This window comes from Bidens hawaiensis, unplaced genomic scaffold (genome assembly GCF_021521415.1).
Source record: "Bidens hawaiensis isolate Kalapana, Puna unplaced genomic scaffold, B.hawaiensis_p1.1 tig00051668_1, whole genome shotgun sequence".
NCBI classification, from domain to species: Eukaryota; Viridiplantae; Streptophyta; class Magnoliopsida; order Asterales; family Asteraceae; genus Bidens; species Bidens hawaiensis.
The window spans coordinates 16,578-41,275 of record NW_027499286.1 but is presented as its reverse complement, the minus strand read 5'-3'; the positions used below and the strand labels follow the sequence as shown (position 1 = coordinate 41,275).

Sequence of the window (24,698 nt, the reverse complement as noted above, 5' to 3'; positions counted from 1 at the left end):
GAGGTAAGTTCTCAATTATGTTCTGAAGCTTGTATTGATAAAGTAGATCTCTACAAATCTCACAACAGTAACTTGCTTAGAGAAATGGAAACGGTGAAATCCGAAAACCATAAACTTAAGAAAAATGAAAAAACTTTTCTAGATAAAATTGAGGAACAGAAAAATGATTTTTCCAAACTCAAATCTGATTAAAGTTTAAAATGTTGTCATCACTTAGATGCCAAACATAAAATCATTGAATTGACTGCTGAACTGGAAGCCTATAAGTTAGAAGTTTTTATCTAACAAATAAATTTAAAAGAGCTGAACTATATTTTAAAAAATTTGATGGTTCCAGTAAAGTAGTCAATTCCATGATTGAAAATCAATTATGATTGAAAGAAAATGGAGATAGGATACAGTCAAGTTCCTTCACCATACAATGACAACTACACTATTCTTCCTCTTACCAAAGGGCATGAAGAAAAGGTAAATGACATGAAGTATGGTAAACCTGCTAAAAATGAAAAAGTTGACTCAGTAAAGGCCACTACGTCCACTTCAGAAGTAAATGATTCTAATGTGTTTTCCTCATGTGCAGATAAAGTAATTATTGAGGATTGGACTGATGAGGATGATGATTCATGTGTTTTAAATAATAAAGACATTAATTCTGATGTTCCTTTAAAATTACATGTTTTGAATTCTGTTATTCCGAATGTTTGTGTGGGCTATGTTTTTAAGAGCAAAGATACTTGTGTGGTTGATTCCGTTAAAACTTTGAATTCTGACAATGTTGTTTTTAATAAGTTTAAAAGATCAAAAAATTATAATAAATACTCATTGCCTAAGTTTGCTAAAGAGGGATCCTCTATTGACAAACATGGTGGTAAGTCAAATCATGTGTCAAGTAGTAAACATCAGGTAAAGCAAACTGGTCCACACAACTGCTCCAGACAAGGAGCTGACCAAAATAAATTCTATATAAACGTCAATCTTATTTTAACTGTGGCACTCCTGGTCATATTGCTAGATATTGTCCACATCATCCATACATTCCTTACTATGGATTCTATAAGAGGAATATGCCTCGTAATACCTATAAGCGAAATTTCAGGTATAAACAGGCTAATCCCTCTGACGATGATTGGAACAGAAACAAATCTGGTAGCTTTAGTCCTCATCTGACCATGCCTAATATGTTTCGTAGAGGTGGTAGAAACAGTTCTTCGGTTTCAAAAACGAACACGGTTTCTTAACCAAAACAATTGGAAAAGACAAAATCATTTGTTTCCCACTTACATACCAGAGACCAAGTCATCCATTCGTACAAATAATGCCAACTCTTTCAATGGTAGACATGAATGGTTACCTAAATCTCCAGTAAAAGAGATCAAATTCAATGTTAGATGATAAAAAAATATGTCATGGCAAACTGTGACAACTTTAGATGAGTCAGGATCACCTAGTGTAACTACGGACTGGGTACCAAAGTCTAACTAATCTCGCACATCGTGCAGGAACACCTATGGAGGGATATCATCAGACCTTGGTATGGTGATAGTGGCTGTTCCAGGCACATAACAGGAGACATTTCCCAGCTACACGACATTCAAATCTGTAACGGTGGGTATGTTTTGTTTACCGGAGGAGAAAAAGGGAAGATTATGCATAAGGGTACTGTAAGTAACGGTGTTATAAAATTTGAGAATGTTAATTTTGTTCCAAAGTTGAAGCACAGTCTGTTAAGCGTGTCACAAATCTATGATAAAGGTTTCTTAACTCATTTCACAAATAGAGAGTGTTTGATTTTAAAACCTGGTATCATCATACCAGGAGACTCGATTCTTGTTCGATCACAAAGAAATCATAACGCTTACGTGATCGATATGAACAAAAATGTTCCTGTTGAAATTACCTGCTTGTTTTCAAAAGTTTCAGAACATAATGCCATGCTTTAGCATCATCGTCTTGGTCATGAAAATGTGAAAAACTGAAACCATCTTACTAAAAATGATTTGGTGAGAGGTTTGCCCGTCAAAGATTTTGTTACTATTGAAAACTCTGTGGCTTGTGCCTTGGGTAAACACAATCCAAAATCTCATAAACCAAAATTGATTAATACCATTTCATCTATGTTTCAATTATTGCATATGGATCTTTCTCGCAGTTCTTATTGTCTCGTTATTACAGATGACTACTCACGTTTTACTTGGGTGTTTTTCTTGTCAAATAAGAGTGAAACTGCAGAATTGATTAAGAGGTCCGTGATGCTTATGGAAAATAATCTCAACTTAAAGCTGAAGGGCATTCATTGTGACAATGGCACGAAATTCAAGAATGCTTCATTGAATTATTTATGCTCTAAAAAGGGGGTGATTCGACAATACAGTTCTGCTTGGAAACCGCAACATATTGGTGTTGCAGAAAGAATAAAAAGGACTCTTATTGAGGCGGCAAGGACCATGTTATGTGATTCAAAAATGTCGTTATTCTTCTGGGTAGAAGCTGTTAATACGGCGTGCGATGTTCAAAATTGGGTGCTAATCAACAAGTCTCAAATGAAATTCCATATGAGATTGTCTATTGTCACAAGTCCACAGTTACACATTTCAGAGTGTTTGGTTGGTCGTGTACTCTACTGAATCTTGAGTCAACACCAAAATTTTGGGTAAAAGCTGATGATTGTTATTTTGTTGGATATGATGGTCTTACTACCTACAGAGTCTACAATAAGTCAACCAAGCAGATTCTTGAATCATATGATGTACATTGGTTGGAAGAAAACGAGACCGATGCCCGTGTTGGACCCGACTGGCTGTTCGATTACAATGAACTCTTCAAACCGTTCAATGTGCTTACGGTCATCGACACGGAAATTTCAGTTGACGCTACCGTAGATGCTAAGAAAGAAGACTTACATGTTGTCTCTCATATATCTCCAGTTCTGGATGATGGTCTATCAGAATCACCCGATGTCTCTCCGTTTTTGTATATCAATTAACAAGAAGAAGTTACAGAAACTGTGCCCTCGCAAACTTCATCTTAAAATACTCTAATAGTTGAGGGGGAGAATCCTATTCGTCAAATTTTTAGAAGAAATTGTTTCCCGATGTCATTCTGAATGAATACGTTGTCAGCACCTTGTACTCACATAGTACGGCAGCCTCTGTATGGAAGAATCCCCTCACTGAGGTTGATGAAAATCTATCAAACTTACCTTCTACCTGTGTTGTTCTCGAACAATCAATTCCATCAAGAATCCAGCGAAATCATCCAATTGAGAATGTCATAGGTCCTCTTGAAACAGGCGTGTACACCAGAAGTCAGACAGAACACATAAATAGTTGCATGTTTACTTGTTATATTTCTCAGATCGAGCCAAAGTCGGTGGAAATGGCTCTTCAGGAACCGAGCTGGGTGGATGCTATGCATGAAGAATTAAATCAATTGGATAAGTTAAAGGTATGGAGGTTGGTTGAGCTGCCGGTGGGAAAGAAAGCGTTGGAAACGAGATGGGTTTTCCGAAACAAGCAAGATGACAGGGTTATTGTTAGAAATAAGGCACAACTAGTCGTTCGTGGTTTTCGTCAGGTTAAAGGTTTAGACTACACATAAGTTTATACTCCTGTAGCTAGAAGCGAAGCAATTCGGATTTTTCTGGCTTATGCATCGTTCATGGGTTTTACAGTTTATCAGATGGATTTTAAAACCGTGCGCGAAGTTAAGGAAGATATTTACGTGGACTAGCCACCGGGGTTTGTAGACTCAAAGATCCCACTAATGTTTACAAGTTAGATAAAGAGCTGTATGGCCTTCATCAAGCTCCTCGGGCGTGGTATGCAACATTGACGGCTTATATTCTGGGTCATGGTTTTAAAAGAGTGACCATTGATCAAACTTTGTTCCTTAAAACCGTTGGAAAGATTTGATTCTGGTTCAGCTTTATGTGGATAACATTATTTTTGGGTCTACTAGTGCTGGGTTGTGCTCTGAGTTTGAAGAAGTGATGAAGAAGACGTTTGAAATGAGCTCGTTGGGGGATATGATAACATTTCTAGGGTTTCAGGTTCGTTAGAGTTCGACGGTAATTTTGCTGCATCAACGAAAGTATATTGAAGATATGCTTACCAATTTTGAAATTCAAGATTCCAAGAGTGTTACCACTCCTATGGCGGAAAGGCCTCTTTTGTCCTCTAATCCTGAAGGGAATCCCGTAGATCAAACATACTATCGATCGATGATCGGGAACCTGATGTATCTCACCACCAGTCGCCCTGACATCATGTTCGCTGTCTGTCAATGCGCCTGTTTCCAGGCTAACCCTAAACTCTCTCATTTAATTGCTGTTAAACGTATCTTTAAATATCTGAACGGACAGCCAAAGATAGGCCTTTGGTATCCCAAAAGTTCAAACTTTGATCTATATGCTTTTGTTGATAGCAATTATGGTGAAGATGACATTGACAGGAAATCCACATCTACCGGTTGTCAGTTCTTAGGCGGTCGTCTCGTCTCTTGGCAATGCAAGAAACAACAAACGGTGTCCACATCCACTGCCGAGACAGAATATGTTGTTGCGTCAACTTGCTACTCATGTGTTATCTGGATGCAACATCAATTGTTGGATTACGGTTTGGGATTTCTTGACACCCCTATCTTTTGTGATAATGATGTTGCCATTGCAATGGTTAAAAACTCGGTTCAGCACTTAAAAACCAAGCACATTGATATCAAAATACATTTCATTCTTGTCTGTTACTACCATAAATTGATTCATCTTGAACAAGTTCACACTGATAATAATGTGGCGGACTTATTTACAAAACCGGTCGGGACAACCAGATTTAATGTGCTTGTAGGTTTTTTTAAAATGTTTCGTTTCGAGGATTGAGTCTTTTTGAGGTTAAATTTGTACATATTTTCTTAATTTTCACAAATTTAGGGGGAGAAAATTTAAAAAAAATCTAAAAGAGTGTGTGTGTGTGTGTGTGTGTGTGTGTGTGTGTGTGTTTATTAAAATAAATCTTTAAGGTTATTTATTAACTTTCGCTTAAAATTATGTCGGTTGTTCCAGTTGGAAGGACATATATTTGTATATGTTTGGTCCTGTTGTCTATTCGTAGACTCACAGGATAGCCATTCACCTAAAGACTGAAAGCATCCGGGGCGATTGTGATACGGCTTTGGTTCTAAATTCTTTCACTTAAAATTATGTCGATTATTCTAAGTTGGATGGATAAGTATTCTTATATGTCTTTGGTCCTGTTAACCACTTGGACATAGAAGATAGCCATTCACCTGAAAACTAAGGGTGACCGGGGTGACTGAGTTTTTTCATAAAATAAATGTCTTCTGTAATTCTCTGGGACGTAATATGATTATTCAGTTAACAGCTTTCTGAAGCTTCAAAATATTTTCAATTGAAAATTGATCCAACCTTTGGCAAATGATAGAAAAATTGTTTATGTGTGCCTAACAGGTAAAGTTATTAAGTTTAAAAAGCTCTAGAATAGTCATTAATTTGTATTGTAGTTTTCCATGATGCGTAAATGATGAAGTGATATAAATTAAATTTGCTAAACTCACTGTGGAGAGTCATTTTGAAGAAATGCGCATGTCTCCATATACATCTCTCCAAATGATAGGCAAAAAAGTAACTACCCAGTCCTACACGAGCACGTTAATGTCTTGATCACCAAGAATATTGTGTTGTTTTGTTTATTTAATAAAAAAGAAAATTGTGTGTATATATATATATATATATGATATTGAGTTGTTAAATCATTGTTTTTTTTAAAAGCTTAAAGGGTCAAACTAGAACTACAAGGGTGGGGCATTCAAATAAGTCCTAAACACTCTGAATGAAAGGCATTTAAGTCCAACGTTCAACCTTAAAGCTTAAAATTTTTCTTACTTTCTATAAATTTTTTATCAAGCACTAGGGGGTTAGAGTCTAATTCGGGTGATCTTGGGAAAGCCAAATATGATTTGAGAAGAGATAAGAGGCATCAGAGGTCCATAAGTGATGTCTATCTGAGATTTGTGCCTAAATAAACCTAACTCATATCACTTATGCAAAGAAAATCATGCTAAGTTTGTTATACCTGCTATCAACCTGTTTCTTTATGTCACAATAACGCATAACATGAATCCTCGTGAAAGCACCTTAATCAATATGATTCCATGTTTGGATCTTTTCATAAAGGCGGCATTTTTATCAAAAACTGAAATTTGATCCCAAATTCGCTAAATTACAAGAAACCTGTGTTTCATTTTATCTTTTACTATGTTTCTTTTAGTTTTCGTTTATTTTAGCTATTTAATTTTTGTTTATTTTTATTCAATTTTGTTTCCATCTCAGAATTACTCTCATCAAAACGAGTGCTATAAGAAATTTTTTTGGTTATGGTTAAAACGAGTTGGGCCTTAAGTTTTTCTACAGCTTGTATGATAACTTTGTTTTGGGCTAATCTCTGGTTTGGGCTTGTCTTATTAGATTGGGTTCATCTGGGTTCTCGGCCCAGATTGCTTTGGGATATAAAAACCCATTTAATTCTCCATTTTTTATATTATTTTCAAAATATCTTCACACTCAATTATCCCTGGCCGAAAACCCTAATCTCTTTTCTAATCTATAGAAGTTGTTACTGGTTGTTGATTGCTCTTTGTTCAATAACAGGTAAGGGATCGACGGATGATATGTTCGATACTTGAGGGTTTGATTGAAATGTGATATTGATACTTGTTTGGTTTTTGTTTGATGATTCATATAATAAACTTGTATTATGTTGGATGTTCGATTTGATTGAGACCATTGTTGGGACTTTAAGAGTTAATTGCAGGTTTTTTTAGTCCATGGTGATATCGGTTTTTTGGAGAAGATGACACGAACTTCAAAGCTGAACTCAAGGGTTTTCTCATCCAGTTAGTTTGACCGAAAACTCTTTGTTAAACCGAGAGTTCTCGGTTAACTTCATTGACCGAGAACTCATACTGTTGACCGAGAACTCCTTGTTCTTAGTAGAATTGGACCGAAAACCAATATCTAGACCGAAAACACAATATTTGGACCGAGATCTATCAGTGTGGACAGAAAACTCTTATATGTACCGAAAACTATTATAAAATCATTATTATTTTTCATTTATGGTCCATATAATCTGTTTCTTTCATAACTGGTCCTTGATGTCTTAAAAAATTAAATATATGTCTTTAAAACTTATGTTTGTTGACCAAGTTAAATAAATGATTGCTAACTTAACTTGTTTGTTGCAGTAATGGCTGATCAAGCACCACTAAAGTTCATTGATACTCATAACATAGCTGGACATCTGTTTGATCCACCTCTGGCCCACAAGGAGTTTAAGTCCATGATCGTTGGTCTCAATACTTGCAAGATTTCTCACGCTTTATGAGAAACTTCTGTCATATGCAAGAAGATGATCACGGAGTAATGGAATAATTCATCTATCAACTAACGAGGTATAGGTGGAGCTATTACTATCGACTCCAAAGTTCAAAAGAAGCCGGTCGTCATATCTGAGGCCATTATACGCGAAGTTCTTTTATTTGGAGATCAACCTGACTATCCAACGCAATATCCGACTGATTCTATTGTGGAAGATCTAGTCAGGATGGGTTACGAGGGATCCTATCCTCCTACTATGAAGAAGCTTTTTCATCCTTACTGGAGGTTTTTGATACACACATTCTTTACTTGCGTGTCGGGACTTAAAGGAGAATCTGATGAGATTAGCCACATTCAGATGTCGGTGGCAGTTGCTCTGATCATGGAATGGAACTACAACTATTCTAAATTCGTGTTCGATGAGATGATGAGAAACTTAAAGCGAAAGAAGAAGCAGATGTTCCTTATGTATCCTCGCTTTCTACAGTTGATCTTTGATTCACATTACACTGATCTTGTTATGTCTTTCGAAACGCTGGATATGAAGTCAGTGGAACCTAACACCTTTGGATTGATGAAACAGTCCAGAAAGGGGTCAAAGGTCGTTTATCAAGGCCTTCACGAGCAAGTTAAGTTCGGTAAATTTGCTGAAACTGAGATTGTTTCTGTCAGTGCTTAGGCTGCTATGGAGCATGTGACACCGGTTCACGGGCATACTGCTATGTTTGGGGTCATTTCAGACGACGATGAGATGAAAAACCACGAAACAGAAACTGCTCCTTTTGCTGAGCAAATAAAGGAGTTTGAGAAATTCAAGGAATTACTTCAGTCAACTGCTGTGAAGTATCCTCAAGCAGCTGCTGAAACTCAAGATGAAGATACTCCAGAAGAATCAGACGCTGATCTTATTCGACGTAAAAGGAGAAAAAAGGATCCAAGACCAGGCGTACTGATTACTGAAACCACAACTACAACAACATTAAGCCAGCAAAAGGAATGTGAGTTGGACACAACTGAGACTCACGTTGATACAAGTCCATCCACAACTGAGCTTCAATTTCAGGAAAGGATTTTTGATGATATTGCCCAGGAATTTGATTTTGAAGATGAAATTCATGTCTTTGACGAGCCATTGGGATCATCCAACCCGACTGGTCAGTCAAGTTCTAATGCTTCAGAGAAGATTGCTCGGACTCTTGCATGAAAGACACGTTTTTGTAGAATAAAGGAAAGGGGGTTGTATTTGACGATGCTCTTGTGGATTTGCAGGCTTTACAACGTCAAGTCTTTGAACTCGAACAAGATTCAGTTGTAAAGGATGTATGAATTCAAGAACTCGAAGCTTGCAACTCTGACAAAGGTTCTAAGATCAAAGAGCTTCAGTCCAACATGGGTGGTTGACTACTATGTACTTAGACCTTCAACAGAAACTCATTCAGAAGTTTGGGGACTAATTCAAAAGCAGTGACGACCCAGTTGTGAAATCAACCACCGTTGATCAAAGCGGGAGCTCTAGTGCACATACCTCTGCATATGCTGACGCATCTGAGTCACTGGAGCACTATCTCTCCATTCCACCTAAACTTGTTGAACAGTCTGATCGACTTCAAAAGAAGATTCTTGTTATGAAGAACTCTAATCAGAATGTTGAGTCTTCCGATTATCCAGATAATTTTATTATTACTTTTAAGAAGGGTTTTTCAGATAAATATGGTGATCGTTCTGGGGTTATGTCATGGGGATCTGATACTGATAAGAATATGTGGTGGGTGAAACGGAGGTCCGGGACTACCGACAACTACAGGAAAATGAAGGATATTAGATCCTAGACAAAAGTAGATCTTAGTGACCTCATCAACGCACCTTTTCACAATCCGCGTCATGACAAGAAAGCCACGAACGTTTGGAACTTTTTAAAGAGGAAAGTTGATCAGGGATTTCCAATTATGACTACTACTGAGTCATTTTTGAAGAAAGCAAAAGGAGTTCAAGATCCACGGGCGGGAAAAACAATGGTGAACGTTATGTGGCCTGCAAAAAATAAAGTAACTCACATTCATGTGCCAGATGGTTCTCTTGACGATATGCAGTTCTGGGCGTATGACAGTGAAACTGCTACTGTTGTTATACGTCTACGAAAGGGGCAATATCGGTTTATTGATTCAAAAGATTTGCTAAAGCTGGGTGAGAGAGATATCAAGACGCTCAGTAATTTCCAAATTGTTGCTGAACCCATTTTTGAAGAGGCTGCCAAAGAATATACAAGGATGGTGGCATCGATTATCAGAACGGGATTTTGGGCCGGTTGATTGAAGGATACGGATGTGAATATCTTGGAACACGATTAAAAGATGAAGCTACAAACCAAGCGGGAGATTGTTGGGTCTACTTTTGGTTGGTTTGTACTTAGTTATAGCTTAACGTAATTCATGTTTGGGTGTATGTATGTAAACCGAGATCCCTTTGTGATCTCGGTGGGCTTGGGCTTTATGTTGGGCTAGGTTGTGTATTCCCCTATATATAGAGATGTATTGTATTAGGTTTAGAGTGGGCCGTTCATAACGATATTGGTGAACGTGCGTTTTGTGTAACCTAGTGCTTAAGCACCTGACGTTAATCAAACGTGTGTTTTGAAGCATCATCTCTTGTTATTTACGCGTTATACTTGTCTATATCTTGAATCACCTCTTTTTATTCCGCAATAACGTTGAGGTATTTGATATCATATTGAAATATCCTTTCACGGGACTTATATGTTCAACATGATCTGACTCACTCTTGGAATAAATCAATATATCATCAATGAAAATGATAAATGACTTATCCAACATCGGCTGACAAGCTTATTCATCATCTCCATAAATGTTGCTGGAGCATTCGTTAGACCGAACGATGTCACGAGGAACTCGTAGTGTCCATACCGCGTCCGAAACGTTGTCTTAGGGATGTCTGTCTCTTTCACCTTCAGCTGTTGATAACTTGATCTAAGGTCTATTCATGAGAACCAACTCAAACCTTGTAGTTGATCAAACAGATCATCAATCCGTGGCAACGGATATCTGTTCTTCACAGTAAGCTTGTTAAACTCAAGATAGTCTATACACATTCTCATGCTTCCATCCTTCTTGTTAACAAACAACACCGGTGCACCCCATGGGGAAACACTTGGTCTGATAAAGCCTTTATCGAGGAGTTCTTGCAGTTGGGATATCAATTCTTTCATCTCAGATGGTGCCAGGCTGTAACGTGTTTTTGCGACGCGCTGTGCTCCTGGTACTAAGTCTATCTGAAATTCTATCACGCGCTCCGGTGGCAACCCCGGAAGGTCCTCAGAGAACACTTCTGGATAGTCACACACAACGGGAACGTGATTCACTTCCTACGTCTTGGCCGTAGCTTTGACAGCATACACCAGATAGGCACCACACCCTAGTCTTATCTGAGTCTCAAACTTAGATAGCCAATCCATTCCTAAAACCACATCAAACACTCCTAAGGTCATAACATACAAAGTAACAGGGAACTCATGTCCCTCTAATTATATCTTACAATTCTTAACCATTCTCAATACCTTAACCGATGTGTCACTAGCGGTTTCTACTATAAAGGTTTCAGGCACTAGGCAACATTTCATTTTGCTAACTTACTAAATGTCGTAGCAACAAAACTTCTACTCGCACCTGAATCAAACAGTACTGAAGCAGAAATACCGTTCACTAGAAACGTACCCGTCACAACATCTGGAATCTTCTTGGCCTGCTCCTGAGTTAGCATGTAGGCCCAACTCCTTGGCTTCACTTGCTCAGCATCTTTCTTCTTAATTCCTCCAGCTTCACCACCTGTGCAATCCCTTGCTAGGTGACCAGTCTGACCACACCTATAACATGCGGGCTTTGCATGGAAATCCTAGGAAAATTCCACATCTTTCCGCACTTGTAGCAGGCATTTGATCCTAACTTGCATTCCCCACCATGGGATTTTCCACACTTACGGCACACATCCGAACCAGTGCCCCACTCGTACTCACCAGCGTGCATCTTTACGCATGTCTTTCACAACTTATTCTCCCACACCTTCTGTCTCTTATCCTTGGGGTTCCATGATTGGGTACCAGGTCGCTTAGCAGGAACAACACATTTCTTTTGTTTCTTCTCTTCCACCACCACCTCATCCACATCCAAATCATCGTAAACCATCTCGGCAAGTTCGACCGCATAATCGAAAGTAGTAGGTTTACTTGTTTGACCAAAGTGCCGACGTTATGTGGTTGTCCTCTTATATAACACTTTATCCTTTTGGCTTCATTATACACCATGCCAGGCACCAACTTAGACATGAAATTGAATTCAATGGTGTACTCTCGGTTTGTCATCTTTCCCGCCTTCAAGTTTAGAAACTTCATCTCAGCACTTTCAACTTCAGAACCAACACAGAATCTTCTCATCACTAACTCATTCAAGTCATCCCATCTCATAGCCGTAACTTCCTCTCGAGTCATTCTCTGCTCCACCGACTCCCTCCAGTAAATAGCTTCATCTCCGAACGGCTAGGTATCATAACCCATTGGTTGGTCAGGACGACACCTACTAAACTGATAACCTTGTCAATGGCGGTTATCCACTAAAGAGTAGCGATTGCGTCCCCTAAACCAATCAACTTCGGCGGGTCACAACCTTTGAATGACTTATAGTTACACTCACATCTTCTCTTTTCCTTGCAAAAACCCTCATAGATCAAACTTCACTCGAGTCGCCTTCCCCATCATCAGCTTTCTTACCATCATTCCCCGCCCTCTCAGCGGTTCTAGCATGACTTTCAACAGACTTTTCAGGTTGTACGTTTTACAATGCAGCAGCTACAGCTTGAGCAATGGCTGCCTTAACAGCAGCGTCAAGTTGATATCCTTCATTGTTGCTTGGATTTTGCCCAGCCGCACTTCCTTCCCCTCCGGTGTTAGTAACCGGCTCTACAGGAGGTTCTCGGATAATACGTGGCCTACCACGCCGTCCACTACGACCTCCGAGCCCAGAAACTTTCTTAGCTCCAGCCATTTGTATTCTATAAGGAAACACAAACATCATCACTTAAGGAACCATTTAGTACAAGGATAGTAAGGCTAACAAGTAATAATAGTGGCCAGCTGTGATTAGCTGATCACGTTACTCTCCGTGTCCTATACACTTCCCTTTGTGAATCAACTTGTGCTAGTTCTGCTTCTAACAGTTAGACAATCAAGCAATTCGTACAATCATATTCTCCCTATCGATACTTGCAATATCCGAAGATCGTTCACGCACCGACCAGCATTCATTCATAACATACATACTATCATATCAATCATTATAGCATACACTTACCATTTAAGGTAAGTGTATTAATGTTCACATTGAGTATGCACACAGCCCCGAAAACATAACAAGGAAGTGGGGCTAGAAATTCACCTGAGTTCTGTTACGTTCAACGTTAACGGTTATCCCTTTCTTTAGATGTGCGCGACTAACTGTTTAATAGACACAATATTATACCGCTCTAGCCATTTCACTGTTTACTTAATTAATCTTAAGCGTCTAAGCCGCTTTTACTTCATTGATTCGTTAATCGGTTAGTTAATCGTTACTCGTTAACCTTTTAAAGGTATCGTTCATAAACTGATAAAGTCCAAAGGCTTCTATGTAATTAAATCATTCTTTTCTAAGTCTAGGGACCTTTCTGTCATTCTTACAAACTTAATTCGTTATCCAGATCGTTAACGAAAGAGGCTCCTTCGTTATGTCACTATCATAAAGAATTGACATAGCGAATGGTTGTTCATTCGTTATTCTTCCTTAACGAATGGTCATAACGAATGGATGCTCATTCGTTATTCTTCCTTGAAGAATGGTCATAACGAATGGCTGCTCATTCGTTATTCTTCCTTGAAGAATGGTCATAACGGATGGCTGCTCATTCGTTATTCTTCCTTAACGAAAGGGGCATAACAAATGATTGTACATTCGTTATTCTTCCTTATCGAATGGGCATAACGAATTGCTGCTCATTCGTTATTTTCCGTAATGAATTAGGGTTAGGTCAGAGAATGTCATAACATTCCCTGAAATTCCCTTATCCTCGTACGCCGTTTTCCGGTGCCGCCTTTCCGGCGCTGCCATGCCGGAAAAAGAGGGAAAACGTATTTCTTCACCTTTTTTCACCCCGATCGTTCTAGAGTCGAGCTAAGATGACCCTTAAGCTCACCTTTCGATCGGTTTATATCCGATTCCATCCGGATCTCGTGATTTTAACGGTTTAGGATGTCGGCTCGTCGTTTTGTGACTAGATCTAGAGTGTTGGATCCATATAATATCAAACATTATTACCTCGGATCGATACTCGGTTTTTCTTGGTTATTTTGGCTAGAGAGAAAGGAAGATGAGAGAGAGCTTAAGTGTGTGTTTTTGGTGGTGTAAGGAATGAGTGGAAAATGGATGAATTAATGATTAATTATGGTTTATATATTAAGGGTCATGGGCTTAAGCCCATGGTCTATCTTCCTTCCTTTTTAATCCAAGTTCATTACCCATATCTATTTAACCCAAAACTAGCCCAACTAATAATAATTTAATATTATTATTCTATTAACTGAAATGGGAACTGGGATGTTACATGAGATAAGATGTTGAGATTTGATAATAGGTATACATGTTACCACCAAAATTGTTAAAAGGAAAAGGTGGGTATGAATAAGCCCTTTGTACGAGGGATTGAGTTAGAAATGAGAACAAACGAGCGGTTCGGCACGAAAAGTTATCCTAAGTGAATAATCGTGATTGATTTAATAAAAGTTCTAAATGAAACGATTTGTGATAACTAGAGGCAGAATCTAAGGTTCGGTTTATAGTTTGGGGTTTTTAACAAAAACGATAAGTACACATGTTAAATTCATTATAGAAAAATATTTACGTGTAATGAATTATTCCTTGTTTTAGCAAATGGTTCAGCTGAAAAAGGTTTATTTATATTTAAATAAACAAACCAAATTAACATAAAATTTCTTTGAAAAAAGTAAATTAGCGAAAGTTCAGTGTGGTCGGGTTCGGTTCCAACAAATTCAAAACGCCAAAATGACTTAGCAAATGGTAAAAAGTAGGATTATAAGGTTGTTATGAGGTAATTACAAAAAGACCCAAACTTGGACATAAACCTTAGATAGTGAGACTAATAAATTGAATGTGATAATACCCTTGTCAACTGGAATTGACAAAAGAATTTGATCTAAGCATGATATATGTAACAATCCAAAATATGTGATTGACAATGTGAATTATGGGAAAGTGGGTTTGTCCTAATTTGGTAAAATTAAAAATGGCTTGTCATACATTGATAGAATGATAAACTTATGAGATCCTTATAAGGAAGAGGACTCACAAGATAATATTCATGTATGACAAGACACACTTTGTGGCATTAGTAAGGGTGCAAAGCACCCGACACGCATATGCTCGGGCGAAGTGTGATGGGCACAATGTGGCACTTCGATGAAGCACTTTGCACTTCGCACACTCGTATTACCGCGAACCACCTTAGTATTTTTCTAGAGTGGGACCAGGTCATGACAGGTATAGTGTCGAGTGGTGAGTCAATTTGGTCACTCTACGTGATGAATAATTGCAAAGCTCATCGATATATATATATATATATATATATATATATATATATATATATATATATATATATATATATATGAAGTCTTGTGATTTTCTAGAGTGGGACCAACAGCCTTCCTACAAACTGATTTGGGTACTCAGTTGACTCATCAAGCTACTCGGTGTGCTAGGGTGCAAAGCACCGGACATGCACATGCTCGGGCGAAGTGTGATGGGAGCAATGTAACACTTCGATGAAGCACTTTGCACTTCGCACACTCGCATTACCGCGAGCCACCTTAGTATTTTTCTAGAGTGTGACCAGGTCCCTGACATGTATCGAGTCGAGTGGTGAGTCAATTTGGTCGCTCTACGTGATGAATAATTGCAAAGCTCATCATGATATATATATATATATATATATATATATATATATATATATATATATATATATATATATATATATATATATATACTAGTAGGTAACCCGCGCGATGCGGCGGGGGCGACAAGTTACGAGACGGTAGATATATTCTGTTAACTTATCAACCATTTCGTGATACATCATATAACTTATCAGCTTTTTTATTCGTAGCATTGATATGATCAATCTATGTCACGGGTTTAATTTGTTGCTACATATAAGGCTGAACAAATTGGTGTAATAAGTGCAATTTGGGGAGTTATTGGTAGTGTTGAAACATGATATTTATATTAGAATGGACGCGCAAATAGTAAGAATAGATACAATCAAAGCTGATCCTACCTCAATTTAGACCAGAAAAGTTGACGATGACAACGATAAGATAGAAAATTTTTTAATGGAGATAGGTTTCAGTTTTATATGTTGGTGTTACCTGGGAGTATTAAAAAATATAACAAAAGAACCAATTTTGACTAATGGTCAAAGTCAAAGGTGGTGACAAGTTTGTACGCACACCAACATATATATATACACAAAAATGGTATAAAGTTAAATATTTAGTAATAAATTGTATACAAACTATGGTATAATATTCAAAGCACGGTATGTAATACACTGCCCTTTCAAAATTGAAACCAACAAAAAGTGAAAATAACTGTGAAATTTCTTTTCTACCCAATCTTCATTCTTGAGAATCTTTACATTTCACTTATACACTTGTTACCGAATGACTCACACCTACAATTTTAAATGATAAAGATTATTAATTATATTAAAGAAAATAACAAATTAAGTATCACGTTACCATATTGTATACTGATCATGCATAACTCCAAAAAATCCATGATCATAGATGACGAATAATGTGTCTGAACCACTAACAAGAACATTCATAACCCAAAAAGCTAGTTGATTGGCAATTAAGGCTGCTGCAAACCTGCCAAACATCAATATAAAAAATGGTCTTATAAAGAGTTCGTTATACAAAAACTTGTAACAGTAGATAAGAAAAACCAAATGTACCCTTCATATATATCTGGATTTCATGTCCATTGTGTTTCTAAGCTTGAAACTTGAAAGTGCCCCAACCTAAATATTCGAAGCCTTCAAATCCCAATATACAATCGCTAGCTTCATGTTATCATATAAATACTCGAACCCTCTTTCGGCTCCGGCTGCTATTTTCATCATTGTGTTCCAATCAAGTCGATTATAGTAGGCTTGATAACCTGACATGTTTCAAAATTAATGACAAACATTTCTAATTTTGGATGATAAAATAAACCATTTGTGTATTTTACTTAATCAGAACTAATATTAAAGAAATAAATATACTTTAGAGAGTCAATAAAAATATCGTGTAAATGATATTCTAAATCCGTATACTCATAAACCAATAATCTATGTCTTTTTCAGCACAATAACCAATTAATTTCACAAGATTTGGATGATATGATATTCTTAATGTTTCATAGCTTCAACAATCATTGTCATAATCTTGACTTAAAAAAGCGTTGAGCGAGGCGAGGCGTTTTGGTCCAAAAAACCGAAGCGCAAAGCGCTAGGCGAGAACCTCACGTACATGATACTAAATATGCTCAATTTAGATATTGAGGGAGAACCTCACGTCAGGCGCGCCCTTTTAAACCAAGGACATAATGAGTTGACCCAAAACTGAACTATGGCAACAAATATATAAGAAATTTTGAGGCAGCTAATAACAAATAATCTTTCTGTAAAATCTTTGTAAAACTCACTGAAACAAATAATACAAAATGTTATATATAAAAGCAATATCTAAATATAATAAAGCTTATTTAATGTTTTCTCATGTTTACCTTCCAAAATTGAACAAAAGAGGGATTTGTTACCCTTGAGTCTTGAAGTGATGTATAATGTGAGCTCTGTGCAAGACTGTTGAGCCAATCTACTTTTCTTAACAGAGATAGTTGAACCATTTACAAATGTAGTACCTAATCCAACCAAAAAAACATGAAAGTCAAATGAATTAACGTACGTGAGAATTTTATAACTATAATATTTTTTAGCGAGATAACTTACGATCATAATTCGCCAGCCAATCCGTTGTGTACCATGATCATAAACAACAATCCTGTTTTTAAAAAAGACCTACATCGTGAAAATTAAAATAAAAAACGGTAAAAATTTCAAAAGGAAATTTATTTAAAATTGAAATTGTGTTAAAATGATTGGTTTATAAGTTATATCTCCTAGGTACTTCCTTGACTCTAACTTTCTAAAAGCCCATATACCACAATGCAGATTCACCCTACAATATCAACACAAAAACTATCATAAATTCATTGTTGATATAAGTAATGTTAAAAAAAAATTAAATTACCGCAAATTTCAGTTGTCATGAAACAAATATAGATCCGTTAGCAATAGTTGACCCCAAGTAGCAAAATTCAATCTTTATCACAATACATGTGAAAAGGTATAAAGATAATTAGTATTTGTATATATATGTGTTGGAAGCAGTTACATAGTGTGTGAGTGATTACTCTAGTTCGGGTAGAAGTTCGATATTGATAACCGATTAAGGTTAAAATAGAAAACTACATCGGGTTAAAATAAAATAGGAAAAAAAAGCAATTTTTATCTCAGTTTCTAGTTTTCTCGTGTCTGATTGTTCGGACTTTAGGTGTAGTATGGAAAATAAAAATGAAGCCCACTTCTAATACCTTCATTTCTTAGACGGCAATGATATAGCTTCGTTCTTCTTCGGCTTACCAGAGCCATATTGCGGGGGATTTAGATTGTTTTAGGTCTCGATTTTAAACAAAATTAACCGGTCATATGTGAATGGCTCAAAGTGCCACCAATCTATAACAAAAAATCGACCTGTCAAACCTTTTTAAATGCATGAAGTTGCTGTAACCATAACGATTGCATAGGTTTTCTTCATACTGCCTACATGTAGGTTCACGGAAATCAGTAACCGAAGAAAAATCCACAATTATGGGGCAAACTAATATATAGATTACTGTAAAGTTATACAAAAACATGCTCTATAATTAAAACTTCATTTCAATAATCACATTAAAGCACATACATATCTTCAACAATGGCAATTTAAAGAAAAAATACAAAAATTCTCCAACTTTTACCTGAAAAGCTTAAATCTTTTGTGGAACAAGAGAATCAATTGTTGTGCCTAAACCACGCTGATCACTTTGGTTCTGGCCCCAACTACATTGAAGTAAAAAACAAGAAACAAACCCAAATTACTTATTTATGGGATTGACAATATAATGTGATATAATACAAACCTCCGCTTGTCATATCCCCTGAATGATCAAACTTTGAAACCCTAATTCCTGATGAAAGATCTTTATCTCCATCACCGTCCACCACCTGAGCCAACTATAAATTACTTAAAAAGTAAAAAATATTATCATTTAATGTGTAAAGTAGAAAGAAAAAAAAAACCTAACTATGAGCAGATTTGGAAAATATCGAAAAATCAACAAACTAGTCGTCAATAACATAGAAATCATACTTGATGAGTAGTGATTCCGATTGAAAGGATGTTGTTGAGTCTACTATTAAAATAAAACTGATGTTAGGCCGCTAAACACTAAATTGGGAAAAATTACAAATCGACCAACAAAAGCACACACAAATGGAATGAAAATATGACAACTTACTAACGAAAGGAAGAACTCTGTTGACAACATTAATTAGAGATGGTCAGTTTTCCTCCTCGTCTTCCTGTCTCTCTCATTTACCGGCAATCGCTCTCAATTTCTCTCAGTTTGTGAGAAGGAAAAGGCGCTGAAGGTGAAAGAGAGTAAAGTACTGCAGGGAATTCAAAATTTGAATCCTACAATAGGTTTTCAAAAAGCAGGGAGTTTAAATTTTGGGTAAGACTATGAAGGCTTCGTTGAGTTGTACCTCAAGCATCATAAGTTATAAAACTCTTAATTTTCAACACTTTAGTTTCTCTCTCTTATATGTATTATATATAGTAATAGATATGAAGGCTTGTGATTTTCTAGAGTGGGACCAACAACCTTCCTACAAACCGATTTGGGTACTCAATTGACTCATCACGCTACTCGGTGTGCTGACAATGTAATGGTGACACGTTAAATGCCCACTTGTCAGACCACGTTACATAGATAAGGCTAACTCGAAAAACCTATAAGGCCATCGCGCTACGCGATAACCTTCCTTAGGGGCCGTCACGATACGGATCAACTTTAAGAGCAGCTATAAAAGGGAGGTAATCAGGATATTGTGTTCTCGCTCATTCCTCTCGCTCCCCCTATTTTTCTTATACAATGGTGTTGGGATAATACCACTAGTAGCTACAACGATACCAAGTTCGATTGATCGTTAAAGCATTTCGGTTTTAATACATACTGCATTGTATTAAATTTGGTGCTTAACACAATGAAGCTGGTAATTTGTAAACTTGCAATGTGAGACATTCGAGTTTTTTCACAACTCACATATTTGTTACGCAACCAATTTTCCAACACTACCATGGAGATTTTTAAACGTATATTATTCATGACATGGTATAACAATCCAAATGTTATCAAACGGTTTTCATTGCATTACAGTGAATAAGTCTTTGTAGATTTACGTGATGGTTACTACTGGTATTGTGAGGTTTTGCATACAATACTTATTTATATTGTTACAAATTGGGAAAATAGTTAGCCAATAAGTAATATGACTACAATCACAAATATGGTCGAGTGACAAATACCTTTCGGTATTTTTTAAGCAGAAAAATGTAAAATCATCTAAATATTGTACTATAGAAATGTTTTATTTACAAATGAATGTACTCACCAGTATATCCCGCTGATCAAATATGATTTTTTAAACCTGTTTAAGGTGACTTGTAATGTTACAGGACACTCTAGCTTAAATAAGTTGATTGTTACCAGAATAAAGATTTATGTTCTTTTTGGAAATATGGGTTTATCCCTGCAAAACTATGGTTTGTATAAATATGGGTTTTATTCTTTGTTTATGAATAAGTATCACGATGATTTAAACGCTGATAAAATTTTCCTAACTACCATCCCGATGAAATTTTTCACTGCTAAACCTTTTAGTAAACACCAGTACAACTGCCCCGCATTCATAGGCCCCGCCCGGGGTATAAGGGATTGGGGGTTGTGACAATAAAATACATAAGACATAATCAAATTACCCAGAGGAGGTTTGAATTGAAAGTTAGAGTCTGAGCCAGATGGTTCGGTTTAACTTTTAAGTTAACAAATCTTGGAACACCAAATTGAAAGAGATTACACGAATTTGAAGTGAATTAGAGTTGAGGTAAAGTTGTGGCAGAGGTATGAGAGTCAATTTATAGATTCAATCATTAATAACCAGATTTAAAATAGTTTAATGAGTCAACCTTAGTCCTTAACAAATTCAATGCCGTTGAAGACCATTGACTAAAATTGATGAAAAGAAATGATATTATGATGCAAGGAAGAAGTCTAGATTCAATGTTTATCAATCAATCGAGTCAAAGAAACGGTTTTGAGAACTAATTTGGTCAATTTGGATGACTAGCTCAATGAAAACAGATTTTCGCTCTTACAGGCACTGCGCCAGGTGTCGCAACCCTTCGCGAGTTCTTGAGTCCATCGCTTGTCACGAAGACTTTGTAATGAGTTCTTCGCGATGGATGACCTAATTGAGATTGGGTATAGCCCTGGAATCATGGCGTGTCGCGAAGGAAAGAGGATGACCCTTTTGCAATGCGCGACACACGACGCATTAAAACATCTAGAAAGTTTAGTTTATTAGCAGTTTTAACCCCGAGACTTCGGTTAGATGCATTTCGAGTTTGGGATAACAATATTAACACACATAATTGAAGTTGATGCATGAGATATCGTAAATACACATAGATGAGAATCGAGATTGGTTTGTAACACATCAATAACATTAATCATAAATCAAACAAAACCCTCCAACACTTCATTGATTTAAAGATGATGAAAACCACAATTAAAATTTAAAATGAGTCAAGTTTTCAAAAAGAAAAATTGACGAATGTCACATGAGGCTTGTATGAATTTTATCATCACCCTATCTGGCTCGCAGATGTATAATAATATATACAACTTTTTAGCACCAAAATTTCTCCAAATAAGCGTAATTTCGGCAATAATATTAGTATAAATAACCACTAATGTTTATAATTTTTTATCCCTAGGTCAATATTGCACTAGCGGAGAAAAACGGTGATAACAAACTCAATACACCCCATGTTGAATCAAGGCATGGCCATGTCAAAACATACGAAGAAAAGAGAAAATTTAAGATGACACAACATGGCCATGTTAATATCCACACACCCCATGTTAGAAGTATAAAAAGTAAAGACATAATAGAAGATTATGAAACTCAACATGGCCCATGTTCAACCTAAACACGCAAATGTTGAAAGTACATGAGAAAAAAAACTGCGGACGCTTCTGGACTCACCACGTCCGTGTTCAGAGGTCAACATGGTCGTGTTCTCTCTCTTGTTGTACCATCTGACAACGAGCATTTAGTATAATAGGACAAAGTGATCAACACAGTCGTGTCCAACTCAACACGGGCCGTGTTGAGTCCTCATATCAGCCTATAAATTGAATGTTCGTCTTCCATACACACCTTCAACAACATTAAATTCACTTAACCCACATACTTTATCCACCATTAATAAGGGAATTATCCCATCCATCCAACCTATGAAGATTGAGGAGATTAAGCTATTGGAAGAAGTAATTAGCATCATAGATTAGTCATCCAAATTGGTTAGATTGTTTTAATTTGATCAACTTTGTATCTAATACTGTGATGTATAACATTATATCTACTATTAGGTAAACTTTTATAGCATCATCTTGGTTTATAATTAATATTAATTGAAGTTTAGTAATGTTGGTAAAACATGTGATCGGTTTACAATAACTAAATGTCATGTTGTAATTAACACTTGATGAAGAATGTTAATATATATACCCCACGTCTCGAACTTGACGATAAGCCGAGGAATTGTTAAACTTGTGAGGAATTGGTTAATAAACATTAAAAGAGACACCAAGTAACCGAGCATGATGATAAGCCGGGGAACTTTCATTCTTTTAAGGGCTTGATTGAGAAAAAATTCATAAATCCTAATATGAACATAGACCAACCGAATTATTAGTAGTAATTGATCATCTTAAAATGAGAACTACTGACAATGTTGTGAAAACGGATTGTTGACTTTCATCCACTAAAATCGGTCAATTACTTGTCAAGTGAGTGTGTAGCATAACCTGTTTAAAACAGCTTTTGGGTTATTTCATGAGTTATATAATTATTTAAGAGTTTTGAGGATTCATACTTGGTAACTCAAGTTTAATCCTTTACAGCTTAACTAATCTTAATTGGTAGTTTAAGTATAATACAAAGGTTATTTTTACTAAAATATCAAGGGCAATTAACTTAGTAATTTAAGGGATTGTCGCATCTTTAAAGAAACTTATCCTATAAATACTTTTTATAAAACACTTGCTTACATAAAATTATGTTTTAGTGGAGATCATGAAGTTATGCATATCTCTTTGTTTAATTATCATCGAATAACATGACTTACAAATAAGGTGTTATTCCCACATTTAATCAACATAGCAAGCTCATATCACATATTTACCAATTAATTTTTAAACCAAGTTAAGAGGAGTTTTAACTAATATAATACACTTTTATCCTTGATAATCTATTTTTAAAATAAAAAAACACAAAAATATTGTCTTTAATTTATGCTTTTAAAATTTCTGTTAAAACTTACTTGTCAAACACAAACTACTACGATATTTACTTCCGGTTAAAAAAATACAATGATTTTGTAGTAACAGATTTCGCTAGGGCATAGGGTGACGTGGGCGACCGGCTAGGGCACTTAACTTTCGGGGGCACAAATGTTTTTTATATATATTTATGGAAAAAATATATGTATATTTAATGTATTACCCTAATTATTCAATACTAGTTAGGTCTAGTGGCTCCAACCAAAAGATTGTAGGTTCTAGTCTCACTTGAGATATTTTTATACAAAACGTGTTTTACACAACCTAAATCATAATCAAGTAAGCCAACTTAAAAATTTTAATTGTTTAAACCAAACAAAAGACCATTTACATAAGGCCTAAATTTCTTGTTGCTTATATTATTTCGTTACTCGTTAGGGTGTATGGGTCTTTTTATTTTAGCTCGGCCGGGGCATATAAATTGTCAGAGATGGCCATGAGTAGTAAAAATCAAACAAGTTTGTCTGTTGATCGATACTTGGTTCTTACCTATACTATTCTACATATACGATAGATACACTTACCTATTTGTGTGTCTTTTAGTTAAGATAAAAATTATTTCTACAAATTTAAAATTAGACATTGTGTGAAATAATCTTCTGAAAAACTTAACAAACTTTTCTATACCATCTCAGGCACTTCACTCGCCGAAAATGCGGGATTCGATGAATAACTCTCTAGATCACTGGGAATCATGATTGAATAACCCAGGTCGCTGAAAAACTATTGGTTTGTCTTAACTCTTCTTCGGAAAAACATATTTCACTAGTAAATTGTTTTTAAAGACAGCCACTACTTGAATTGTTCGATCCTCTATCTGGAATCTATCAATCGAATATAGAGAATGAGGTGCACGATTATGACACTCCGCTTGTTCATTTGTGCTAGAAGAACCCTAGCCACCGCCACCTTCCATCGTGTTTAAACTAGCGTTGTCTTTTTTGTTGGAGTATTACCTTTTAGTCTAGTGAGGTAACCAGGGTCCATTCGAAAGCCATCTTTGCCGCCTATTTTGCAGCACAACCACACGACACTGTCACACCATGATTAAAGTGGCGAAACATGCCGGGACGTAACATATTGATCAGACAGTAGCTTAAAAGACAATAATCAAAGCGACAATAACTATTTAATTTATTAACATTAAATCTTTTGAAAAAAACACCTTAAGGCCAAAGTAAATATGTTCGATCTTTATTACATCGAATACTTAAACTTGTAGCATGTATAAGAATACAGTTTGTCAACACGAATGTTGGTGAGAATACCTAAGTTTATATATAAACATATAGGGGTGGGATAAAATGAATATACCTCCTAAAGAAATAATTTAAAAACTCCTAAGAATTATTTTGAACTTTTTTAAAAAAGATTTTGTAGTTTATTTTTATCCATAATTCTTATATGTTGATATTTTTTTA

At 36.2% G+C, this 24,698-nt stretch overlaps 1 protein-coding gene across 1 annotated transcript; it reads left to right on the top strand.

The window, feature by feature from the left end:
- The first annotated feature begins 2,249 nt into the window (after positions 1-2,249).
- Positions 2,250-2,983, top strand: LOC143599256 (uncharacterized). The gene is made up of 2 exons (XM_077077249.1): positions 2,250-2,596; positions 2,704-2,983. The coding sequence occupies exons 1-2, from the start codon at positions 2,250-2,252 to the stop codon at positions 2,981-2,983; spliced, it is 627 nt and encodes a 208-aa protein (XP_076933364.1).
- Positions 2,984-24,698: the final 21,715 nt, after the last annotated feature.

What these genes read in the sequence shown, in the direction of transcription:
- LOC143599256 (XM_077077249.1), top strand. Translation starts at nt 2,250, where the DNA reads ATGCTTATGGAAAATAATCTCAACTTAAAGCTGAAGGGCATTCATTGT. An exon ending in CCACAGTTACACATTTCAGA is followed by an intron (nt 2,597 to 2,703) that starts GTGTTTGGTTGG and finishes TACTACCTACAG; the next exon opens with AGTCTACAATAAGTCAACCA.